Here is a 12,505-nt window from a genome sequence, read left to right as displayed (position 1 = left end):
GAAGTTTGATGACATCATTTCCTGTTCAGCCACTTGTTGATGTTGTTGTCGTCGCTCCTCTGGGAGCATCTCAAGGTTTCTCAGAGAAGAATCTGAGTGTGTGTGAGAGAGAGAGAAAAATAAACAGTATTTTGCGTGAGAAAATGACAGTAAAAATATATATATTTTTAGATATTAAAATTTTAGATACTATTATAGTTTTAGTATAGTAGTATATAGTTTAAAAAAATAAAATAAAAATATAACTAGTTGAAATAAAAAAAGTTTCTGTATTTTTTATATATATATATATATTATTATTATTTATTTTTATTTTTTTTCAGTTAACATAACTTTTTAGAATTGAGTTTTAGTTAACAATAACCCTGCTCTGCAATATACTTTAGAGTTAACTAATGTATTCCATATCATTACAGTTATTATTAAATTAGGGGAAATGTATTTAAATCTAAAAATAATAAACGAAAATAATTTCACAATGCAAAAGATCTTAATGGTCCTAAAATAGGCTTCATTTTCAGACGCATTCTTAAAAGGCTTTGTGAGATTCACGTCTATGCTGCTTTTATCGAGTTTGTTCTATTAATATAATTGCATTATATCTGAAATGCACATGAATCAGGTGTGGCTTCCCGTAACCCGTAGTTCTCTGAAAACGCTATTAATGCGCGCTCTATTTATAGAGCCGTCATCAGAGCAGACGAAGCCTTTTGTGTGTGTTAAAGGTCTCTGATATCCGCTGAGACAAAAGCAGACGTCCAGCCGTTTATATAAACGCTGAGAGAGATGCAGTAATTCAGCCAAACGTGGAGATTGTGGGATTGTTTACTCACCCTCATTTCTGTGTTCAATCCGTGCGCTGTTGTTTTGTTAGTGGGACATTAAAAGAGATGTTCAGCAAACATGATCTTCACAGACACTGGCCTGAGACTCAGCCTCTAAAAATGATGAAAAAGCACAATAAAAGTGCCATCAAAGTGTCTCAGCAAGTCTATTTGAAGTCATACAATGCTTTGTGTGAGGAACAGACTCATGGAAAATTGTATTATTATTCATTCACATATACAAACACACTTGCACCTCAAGTATTGTGGCAGGTTTGACATCAAATGATGTTATTATTATTATTATTAATTTATTTTTTGAGAACCAAGCATATTGTACAAACCATATAACCATATATACAAGTCCATATAACCAAACAAGTCAGGTATATTTAGAAAGGGGGAAAAAATGACAGAAAAAAAAATAAAAACATTTCCAAATACATTTTAATGTCAATTTTAAGTTGTTCAATCATAGCCATTTTACTTATGAATATAACAAACAAATATAATAAGTAAATAAAAAAAATACTATATTTTTATCACCATCCAACAAGAAACACTTTAACATCACATCAGCTTCTACAAAATTTAATCTTAGCATCCTTTTGTTAATAATTTTGCAATTCTCTACCAAAATAAATGTGTGCTTTAGGACACTAATAACTGACTAATGGTTGTAGATCCATTTTTAACATCACATGACTCGTGCACAGGCTTATGGATTATTGTTATGATACCGTAATGGTACTTTTATCAATTTTTCTGTCCTTTTTGGAGCTGTCCTTTAACCCTCCCCTTTGTGTTCCACAGAATAAATAACAACATACAGGTTTGAACACAACAATCATAATCATAATAATTTCAGAGGAAAGTGACGGGAAAAGCATGCAGGAACTGAGTGGATCTTCTCACGTCTTATTCTCTCAGTTCATGTCACTGCGCTGCAGGATTCTCAGATTCTTCGTGGGTTAATCGTCAGTGATTTCTGTTTTTTTTGGTGATCTAAAGTAGGTCTGTTGTAGGCAGTGTTCCCAGTGAACGCTTGGGCACCCGAAGTGACCCGCAGCTGTCCGGATCTCTGTCCTCGTGTCCCAGCACAGAAACACAAGCACACAAACTGGGCCGCGATGATCGCAGGCCAAACAGAAGAGTAGGAGAGTCAGAGGATTCAGAGCAGGGCTGCAAATACAGATTCAGATAAATTATAATTCTGTTTAGGATTCCTTCAAAATTAAGCAAAAATAAAAGACTCCACAATGACTAAACTCAAACTCAACAACGGGACAAGTGCTGAGTTAGAACGGCAAGCACTAATCAATGGAATTGATAAAAATCAATTCACTCGATAAAGATTATTGGAGTATGTTTTACAAGAAAAAACTATTTCTGTTGCCATTTTTCCTTAGAAATACATTTCATTGTTGCATTTGGCACTTACAGTACATTGCATTTAAGCTATACATTTGCTTTTTATTCAGTTCATGCATTTTTGCCCTTCATGCAATTGAAATGCATGACTTACATTTCTCCATTTGGCAGATGCTTTAATCCAAAGTGACTTGCATTGCATTCAAGCCATACATTGGATCAGTTCATGCATTCATTCCCTGGGAATCGCACCCGTGACTTTGGTGTTGCAAGCGCCAATTCAATTGTTTGAGCAACAGAAACACCAGTATAATACCTTTCATCACTGTCAAAGTGTCATCTGCACTGAAAAAATGGTGTAGGATTTACTTTGAATCTATTATTTTCACTCAAGAATGATTAAATTTGACAAATACTAATTAGGGAATGCCAAGTAGACACTTGCATTCATACTAAATGTTTTTTCCAGTTCATGCAGTTGAACCCATGCATGACTTACATTTACATTCATGCATTGGGCAGACCCTTTTATCCAAAGCAACTTGCAACGCATTCAAGTACCATGTTGAATTGTAGAAATTGCAAGTAAATTTCACAAATAATTACAATAAAACTGCAAGTAACACATCAAATTAAACATGAAATTTAGAAGTAGAAAGACTGAAATAGTATTTTCTTGTAAAACATACTCCAATACATACAAAACATACTTGAAAAATCATTTTTTACACTAGGTTTGTCAGCATTTTTAATTATTCATTTTTAATCAATTAGCTCTTGCAGTCATAACTCAAACACATTCAGTTGTCGAGTCTGAGTTTAGTCATAATGGAGTCTTTTTCTCAAGACATCAGCCCTTGACCCAGAATATCTTGTGCTTGTATCAGAATATATTTTTAATGGCCTCATTCTGAGAAATCTGATCATAAATATGTTGCTGATCAAACGTAGGAGCAGCTTTTCCTGCAGGGTTTAGCATCCTACTGAGTCTGCTGACCCGAGGACTGATAACAATAACATTATAAACTCAAGTTTAAAGGAATAGTTCACCCAAAAAAAGTCATTGGGGTCCAGTCAATATATTTTGTCCCTTGTATGGATGATAAACTTTATGGATGGACGAGCACAAGCTTGTGTTAATAAAACATCATATTATGTGCAGATGCATCATATGCATGAAGAGGAAAGACAGACAGAGACGTCCTGATAGACATAGAGTGTGTGTGTGGACCAATGTTGACTGAAGGTGTGTGTGTGTGTTTTGGAGCTGATCCCGATTATATTTTCTCGTCTCGTGGCGTTCTGTTCTCTTCTCTGGATCTTGGACCTCGTCGCTTTGCTCTGCCTGTAGAACCAATTTAACCGTGTCCAGTGTGACCCATTTACAGGACCTGAGAGAGACACACGGCACGCTGTAGCCTACTTACACTAGCCTATATATACCAGCACAGCACGCTCATTCAAAAGTTTGCTCTGGAAGTCTGTGTGCAGAGAGATGATGATGTATTTAATCTGTGTTTGCATTCGTCACTGTCATTATGAGTGTTTATTTGTTCAAGCTTCACTGTTAGTATTGCTCATTCGAATGCAAATGCTATGCACACTCAAGTCACCTAATTGTCTTAATTGGCTGGTTTTGGGTTCGTCAGATGACAATTTTCCACGTTGAGCTATTTGTGATGCTCGTATGTCCCTGAGGTTAGATCGCACAGATCTGTGGCCCAGAATACTTTACAAGAAATAAAGTTAGTAGCAGCTCGTCTAAAAACTGAAGCCGATGAGGGTCCCGTTTACACCTGCTATTAACATCCGTCTCAGCTGATCCGATCGCAAGGGAACAGTATTAAATACCCAGATAACAGGGAACGTTCTCAGAATGTTCTGGCAAGGTTCTCCCAGAGTGATGAACATCAATGGAACGTTTGTTCAGAGATTTTTTATTCATGGAATGTTTTTTTTCCTGAAACGTTTGGAACATTTGGAAACTTTTTGAATTAAAGAGTTACACCTTTTGAAACATTTAAAAGTAACATTCTCATAAATGCAAAAATTATACAATGGAATGTTCCCTTGATGTTCCCGTAAACGAGAAAATAATGTTTCTAAAACATTTACAAAAAAATTCCAGGTGTAAAAAGCAATTAAAAAAAAGAAGTACCTTAATATCTTGATCTTTAGGTTTTTTAACTTATTTTAGAGCTTGGTTTTGTCTTGTTTCCAATCATTTTTAGCCATCTTGAGGCCCTCTAGTGGATGTCGGACCCCTGGTTGAGAATCACTGAATCATTAGAGTGCGTGTGTGTGTGTTAGTTTAATAGTTCTGTCCGGTCTAGTGTTGTCGGTATTGTTTGATTGTGGAACATTCCTATAACACTCCATCAGTACTGATGTAACAGAGAAAAGGGAAGAAACAGGAGGAGGCAGAGACAGAGAGGAAGATGGTGAGCGCTAGGAGGGGTTCGAGAACAAGCGCTGATCTCTCCGGGAAGGAGACTGAGCTACATTTTACACGTGAAGAGAAATGAGTTTCCCTCAGGGACGCACACACACACACACGAGACACAGTGAGACTGAAGTACTTCAGCTAGTGAAAGTGAAGCGACTGACGGACACACAGATGCATCAGTGACACAGAACCCAACGACATGCAGGATTTAACATCAGGTATGTGACTAACAGAGAACCGTGTGTGTGTGTGTGTGTGTGTGTGAAACTGTGCCGTTGTTTGACAGGCATTAAGAGACCACGAGTACAATCTTACAAACGTTTTATGCCTAAAGAGACTTGCATTGCTCAGACTAAATGAAATATTAACTCAGATGCTTTGCCCTAATATTCTCCAGGAGAAATAAAACAGACCTGAAGGAGTCTATAGCTGTTGTACAGTAAGAGTTTAGAGATATAAAATCAATGTGGAGCAGCTCAGATCATCTGATAAGAAATGTTTGAGTTCGTCCCGGCTAACAGGGAACGTTCTTGTAACTTTATTAATATTTGATATATGTTCTCATCATGTCGAGAGAAAATGTTCCTTGAACAAATTTCTCTGAATGTCTTGATGTTATCAGCACTTGTTGAACGTTCTCATAATGTTGAGAAAATGTTCTTAGAACAACATTCTCAAAATGTTTTTATGTCGTTCTAAGAAACATTTTTGTAACCTTTTAATAACAAAAAACTGGACATGTTCTTAGAATATTAAAAATAAACATTCAATGTTATATTTTGGGTGAAAAAGTTAGTAGAATGTTGTAAAAATGTTTTTTGTAACCGTTAAATAACGTTCTAATCACGATAAGAAAACTGGAAGCTTCAACGTTTTAGAAACATTTTAAAACAATGTTCCCACAACGGTTTTAAAACCTAAATTTGTTCCCTGAGGCATCGAGATCTCTTGGTTTTGATTACAGACACAAATCTTGGCAAATCTGAGCAGTTTGAGACACTGAGATTTAAACTCTAGAAGAGACGTGAAATTACTGTATATATATATTTTTTATCATGAGCTGGAGATTTAAAGCTCAACATAAGATAACATTCACAACTCATTTGACTTCCGTAATTTGATGAACTTCCAAGTAATTCTGGATAGAATCAACAACAGCTGGAATTAAGGAAGTAAATGAGTCCGTTTTGATGTCATGTGACTTTAAGCAAAACCCTCACATTGTTCTGTGTTTAATCTCATTGTCTTCAACAAAATGTCAGATTTGTCAGAGGGAAGTAGGAGGCAGCAAACGCTGAAAGGCTTTTTCACTCGAGTCACGCTGCTTCGGAGTGTTTTCTGCGTCTCAGAACAATGAACTGACAGCGTCCTGCAGCATGATGTTTAGCTGAAACACTGAAGGAGATCGGTGTAGTTCTGTGTGTGTAAAGTCATTCAGGAAGAGATCTGGATCAGTGATCCTGCATAAAGCTGTATGATGCATGTGGTCAAAGCAGCACAGTTGGGTTTCCTTTAAATACAGATCTGACGACTCAAACACTGAACAGTTAACATCAACCAAGTGAGGGATTTTGGCTGCAGGCAGTTCTTCATTACACTTGCATTCATTATGCAAATTGACTTGAGGAACAAGCAGTTCATCACAGTACACAATGGCAAGAGGAAACTAGATCAAGTACACAAACTAGAGCAGAAGAGGAAGATACCGATTCATTTTTCAAATTTAAATAGGAGTCATTGTAGCACGTGTCTTCGTTTATGGTTGTAGTTAGTTTAGTTCTCCTGTCTTCAGCTGTTTTCTGAAGGTTATGATGGTCATATGGAGGTTTAAGCTCATTCCACCACTCAGGAACAGAGACGGTGAAGGGTCTGGAAAGCGACTTTGTGCCGTGTTGTGTGTCGTTCCTGAAGATCAATGTCAAAGCCTTGAATTTGATGCTTGAAGTTCAGCTGTAAGTGATGGTTGATGGGAAATTTGAGTCATGTTCCTGGTCATATTGTGAATGGTTCATTAGTCAAGGCTCGATATTATCTGGGAAAAGTGGATTTTTTTGAGGGGGCAAGTAACCTGATTCGAAAAATTACGAGGGAAGCACCAAACTTTGCCGAGAATGATTCAGTGTAAACAGCGACTAATAATAGATAATGTATTGACAGTAACACGGTTGCATCAGTTGATTTCTCCACGGTTTCACTATGAGAAATCAAAACAAATGAGCGGAACAGCAAATTGAGAATGTTGAGTTTGTATTTATAACGTGATAAGCAATACCACACAATCAAGAGTGCTGTTTTCCCAAATATCAGCACAATAGCAAATGTGACATTAATTTTATACAACAGCTCAATAAACAAGTAATTTAAAGTGACTTATATTAGACTGATGAAAATAGATGAAAATAAAGATCACAGAAGAACAGTTGTGCATCTGAGCTAGGGCTGCACGATTAATCAAAATTAAATCACAAAGGCGATAAATCGCGATTAGGTAGTAGCTGTGATTGTATGTTGTCTTGCGTATCTTTCAGTGAAGCACGGTTCTGTGATCAGCAGTAAATCTCCATCCGAAGGCCAGAGGGCGCTCTCGCGCTGAAACTCCAAATACGCCTCGCAGAAGAAACCCAGAAAATCCCTATAGCGGTTGCTGAATAAACAGAAGATTTAACTGCTTTTATTGATTCAACTTGACTAATAAACACACAACTACAACAATATATGGTTTATCTGAGTTCGTCTTCTTATAATTTTTATTATAATAAAGTATATAATAATGCAATGCTAATCAACATAACCTTTATCACTGCTTAGAATACTATGAAATATGTTGTGTGTCTTATTCTGTGTAAGAAGCCACATCATCTCACAGAAGGATTTATTTCAAACACTCGACTGACGTTATGAAGTGAGTTTGGAGTAAAAACATGTTATTAAATGTGGCATTTTCATAAATTGCATTTACACCACCAAAAAAATCCACTTTTCTTTCTGGACAAGCAACTTTTTTAATTGGACGTGTGAATGATTTACTTGTCTGAAGGCTTAATGTCGAGCCCTGCATTAGTGCACATCAGTATAAAGAAAATGTTTGACCTTTCATTAAAATAGCAACTCGCTCCACCTCTGAAATGGCTTTGTTTTGCTGCTGATGTCTTCTAGGCTGGGCAGGCTGTTGGTTAAAGGTTAAATGTCTCATTTCTGCTTCACCAAAATGAATCATAATCAATTTGAACAGCCCAACTGGCTCGGACTCAAATGGACTAATGACTAAACTAGTGACCTGAGTTTGGGACGGATCTGCCCGTCTGTCATTGTAAGAAGTGTGACAACTCTTGGGGAGTTTAGCATGGTAATAGATCTGCTACGCTGCTGCGGCAGAGCAAGTACCGAGATGTGCTACAGCCAATACATCCACAGACATGCTGCTGTGAGCATGCAAGAAATACTGCTGCTGCTGCACACTGGACATATGAAATAACCCCCATATATAACATACATGACATCCTGTAGCAGATCTATACAGGTGGAGCTGGGGAAGGTGGAGGGTTTTTGAAGCACGTTGCAATAACTAGCCAAGCATTTGAATGTTGAGCAGTAATAATGATGTGATTTTATCACATAGAGTTAGAACCTATCGGACTGCGCCATCTAGAGTTTCATGACAGAACTTTGTATTAATTATGCAGCTCTGAAACACAATGAAATGGGCTGCGAGTGCGGTTTCTCCCACATTCTGGTTAAAGCAAAGAAAACACACAGATGTTATGAACGGTTATTTAATCAGCTTTAGTGATTGTATTGTTTGAAACTGTCGAGGCAGATCAAATTGGGATACATTTTTCTAATCTAGATTAATCCCATATGCTGCTGAGCACTAATGCGTTAGACTATATGAATCCTGATGAGAAGACCAGCAGGACATTCATGGTTTCTCCAGTAACCTGTGTTTTCTCTCTGTGCAGGTTTTCTGATCTCGCGTGTCATCGGTCATGGCGCTGGTCCAGTCTCTCCCCGTGTCCATTGACCATCCAGGACCAGGCCTGGACCCGCGTCTCCATCCCGCCTCGCCTCCTCTGATGCGAGCGATGGGTGCCGTCAGCAGCATGATGCAGAGTCACGTCACTTATCCTGACCGCGCAAACATAGAGGTCAGCACCAAATTCCGCAAGGGCACGCCGGGCTCCGGACGCCTGCTGTCCGAAACCTCACAGGGAAGTCGGACTCCGTCCAGCAAGAGGAGGAACGTCGCCGGCAGAGCCAAGGGCTTCGGTGCTCGTTCATATTCGCATGAGGACTTGATAAGTGACTGGAACGATAATCATTTGGATGTGGGTTCGACTGGTTTGGACGGACCTCCAAAACTGGTTCCTGTGTCTGGACAATTAGAAAGAGTGAGTATTAGGGATTAGGGATTAATAAAATAATCCTGTTCCCCTCTCTTATCTCCTATCACTCCCTGCGTTATAATAAAGCCAATAACTTAAAAAAAAATTTAATAAAAAAAATTATATATATTTCATATTTCAACATTTCTAATATTGTACAGAATAAATAAATATATACACACACATACATATAAGAGTTTTTATTTTTTTACTTTAAGTTAATTTAAATTAAGTATTTTTATAAAATATAAATAAAAGTATTTTAAGCGAAAAAATGTGAATATATTTTTAAGCATTTTATTTGAAGTATATATTTATATTTGAAGTATATATAAAAATTACAATATTAGAAATTTTATTACATTTAATTCATCAATCTTTTTTTAATTAAATTAAATTGTATTTATATTACTTACTAAATGAGAGCTAGATGATGAGAAAGGTCTTTAACACAAATAATTTGATAACACCATTAAATGTAATTTTTTACCTATAATATCACTTTTATTTATACTGTATTGTGCTGGCTACACAATTTTTAATGCTTTATTTTAATTTCCTTCATACGTTTTATGATTGTTTTTTAATAAATTTTATGGAAAGCATTTTGTGTGAAATAGCATTGTGAATGAAATGTGCTATATAAAACTGGCCTAATTAACATTTCAAACAATTGCATTTAATTTGAAGTGCTTTATTTTTTAATTATTAAGACAAAAAAAGGAAAGAAATGTAATATTATCCATTTATCAGCCATATGAACATTAGGGCTGTCAAAATGACTGAAAAACTAAATTCGAATTTTCTACTTAAATATGATCAAAATTAGAATTATATTCGAATTTAAAAGGCATAATTTCAGTTAGGGGGGAAAAAAAGCTTTTGGCTTCTCTCCTGAGGCCACAAGAGGGCGCATCGAGCAAAATATTATGCACGTTTCTTCAAAGCATAATAAAATAGCACGACTATCTTTGAAAAAAAGTGCATAATGTTTAAAATAATGTTTATAAACCATATATAATTAATAAAGTTGCTTAAACAATTAGAAAAAAAAAACAGCACCATGCATGTATGTATAGTTTAATACAAAGGACCGAAAACCAATCACAAAGAGTAGGCTACTTTCTTCATTTAAAAACATGAGATAAACTAAAACATTTATTTTTATCACCGTCTTCATGGTAATGCATGAGGTTCCTCATGATTTCTGATGTTTGTTTCTTTCAGAACACTCAGCAGGCCATAATCAGACCCACTGCCTTCAAACCCGTGGTCCCTAAGAGCTGTAACGGCGTGCAGTATCTGTCTCCGCGGCTCTGCGCCGGTCTGTCGGGAAGCCAAGGAAACCTCAGCATGTTTTCTCCAGAAGACGAGGATGTTGCGCCGGCGACGATGGAACGGCGCAGTTCTTACAGCGGCGCTCGCAACACTTTGTTCAGCCAGCCATTTACCATGACGGACACGGCACGCAACTCCTTAACCAACCTGCCGGCGTATAACGGCCCCGTGTACAACCCCAGCCACAGTGAGGCGAGCAAACATCACGGACACTCGAACTCCGACAGCGGCCGCTCCTCGTCCAGCAAGAGCACGGGCTCCCTGAGCGGCCGCGGCCCCCTGCTGACCGACCCGCTGTCCCCGCCGCCCATCCAGGCCTACGAGGCCATCGTCAGAGACCTGGAGGACAAACTGAGGGAGCGAGACCTGGAGCTGCAGCAGCTCGGGGAAAACCTGGACGAGAACGAAGTAGCCATCTGTCAGGTGTGTGAGACACCGTTTTCATCTCGACTAAGAGAAAACCAGAAAGTTTTCAGAAAGAAAAATTTTGAGTAAAGCCAGACTACTGTGAAAAAATACCAAATATTAAATGAAAAGGAATGAGTAAACTCAGAGCTCAACAGTCAGTTCCAGAAGTAAACATCTCACTCATAGAAATATGTTTTTAATAATAATAATAATATAAATTAAAATGTGCATGAAAATTAGTCAAGATCTGGTACAATGCATTAAATGGAAACATTTGTTAAAAATTGTACACTGTCCCTTTTCAAATAAATAAAGGGGGGAAAAATTACAATAAACTAAATTATAAAAAAAATAAATAAATAAAAAAAAATATATCACACACACCACACACACACAATATATGTACACAAATTTTATAATTTAATACTTTATTGTAATAAAAATATATATTTAATATATTTAATTACAATAATTACATTTTTAAAAAATATGTGTAATTTTTTATTTATAATTTATTGTAAAAAAATTTTTTTTATTATAAAAAAAAATAATAATAATAATTGTACCACTGTCATTCAATTCCTTCCCATTGCTTCATTGGACTGTACTTAATTCCTATGTAAAAAAAAAAAAAAAAAAAAACGTACTCTATATCTGTTCAAACAGCCCATATTCACAATTTTCAAATACTGTTTTGTCTTAAATCAGAGTTTGTAAAATTTGGATTAATCCTTAAGCTGGTTGGTTTGGTTCAGGGCTCAGATCTTTGTATTAAAATCTCTATAAAGAAAACGATGAGGAAATTACTTTTAGTACAAAAACAACACGCTACAACTATAACGATAACGATTCAGGAACAATATCACTGGAATCACTTTCAGAGGGATTCTTTTTTCAGCTGAAGAACGATAAAAACATTAACAGCCAATCAGAATCCATCCTGCTTTAAAGAGCTCCAGCATCGTAGGTGTGGATGCTAATATAGTTATCGTTTTTGGTGTTAATTGACAAACTGTGTGTGTGTTTGTGCAGGTGTACGAGGAGCGTCAGAAGCGCACGGAGCTGGAGATGGAGGAGTTCAGACAGACGTGTGCGGCTAAGATGCAGAAGGCGTCTCATAAAGCGCAGCGCGAGCAGCAGCTCCTGCAGCTCCAGGTGTTTCAGCTGCAGCAGGAGAAGAAGAAGCAGCAGGAGGACATGACGCAGCTCCTGCAGGAGCGCCAGAGGCTCGAGGAGTGCTGCGCTTCCTACGAACGAGAGCACACACAGCTGGGGCCCAGACTGGAGGAGACCAAGTGGGAGGTGAGGAGTCAGTAGACAGTGACACACTAGGGGTGCGTACTGTTCGACTGCAAGCGCCCTGAGTAGACGTCACAGGACATTCTGCCTTAAGGGACATGGACAATCACTTCACAAGAAATTTTCCCATCAGCCATTGATTTTCATATTATAAAACGAATAGTTCCGGTCCTTGATTCTGATTGGCTGAGCCACGTTCGAAGCTGTTACTTTCTACAAAGTAACATACACATTTGTTTATGTTTGTGTGTTGCTCGGCAACCACTTTGTTACAACCACAACTGTTTCTGAGGAGCTACATTGTTTGGTGGAAGAATACTATTTTTATTAATATCATTACACTTTATTTGCTCTGTTTTATTTTGTGAAAACTTACTACGTATATGGAATAACCGTTTTATAAAAGCAATAAGCCCCGTGAAGCCGTGGTTTACAAT

General features: G+C 37.3%; 1 protein-coding gene across 1 annotated transcript in view; it reads left to right on the top strand.

Moving 5' to 3' along the window:
- LOC107715294 (leucine zipper putative tumor suppressor 2 homolog) overlaps nucleotides 1–12,505 on the top strand; it is a 20,581-nt gene that overhangs the window by 3,490 nt on the left and 4,586 nt on the right. Inside the window, exons 2-4 of the mRNA XM_016521372.1 lie at nucleotides 8,601–9,029; nucleotides 10,251–10,784; nucleotides 11,802–12,071. Of these exons, the coding sequence (XP_016376858.1) occupies nucleotides 8,628–9,029; nucleotides 10,251–10,784; nucleotides 11,802–12,071 (1,206 nt within the window). The 5' untranslated portion in view covers nucleotides 8,601–8,627. The remainder of the gene's footprint in view (nucleotides 1–8,600; nucleotides 9,030–10,250; nucleotides 10,785–11,801; nucleotides 12,072–12,505) is intronic.

Source organism: Sinocyclocheilus rhinocerous, unplaced genomic scaffold, assembly GCF_001515625.1.
Source record: "Sinocyclocheilus rhinocerous isolate Xijiao unplaced genomic scaffold, SAMN03320098_v1.1 scaffold852, whole genome shotgun sequence".
NCBI lineage: Eukaryota > Metazoa > Chordata > Actinopteri > Cypriniformes > Cyprinidae > Sinocyclocheilus > Sinocyclocheilus rhinocerous.
This window is presented reverse-complemented; position numbering and strand designations above follow the sequence as displayed.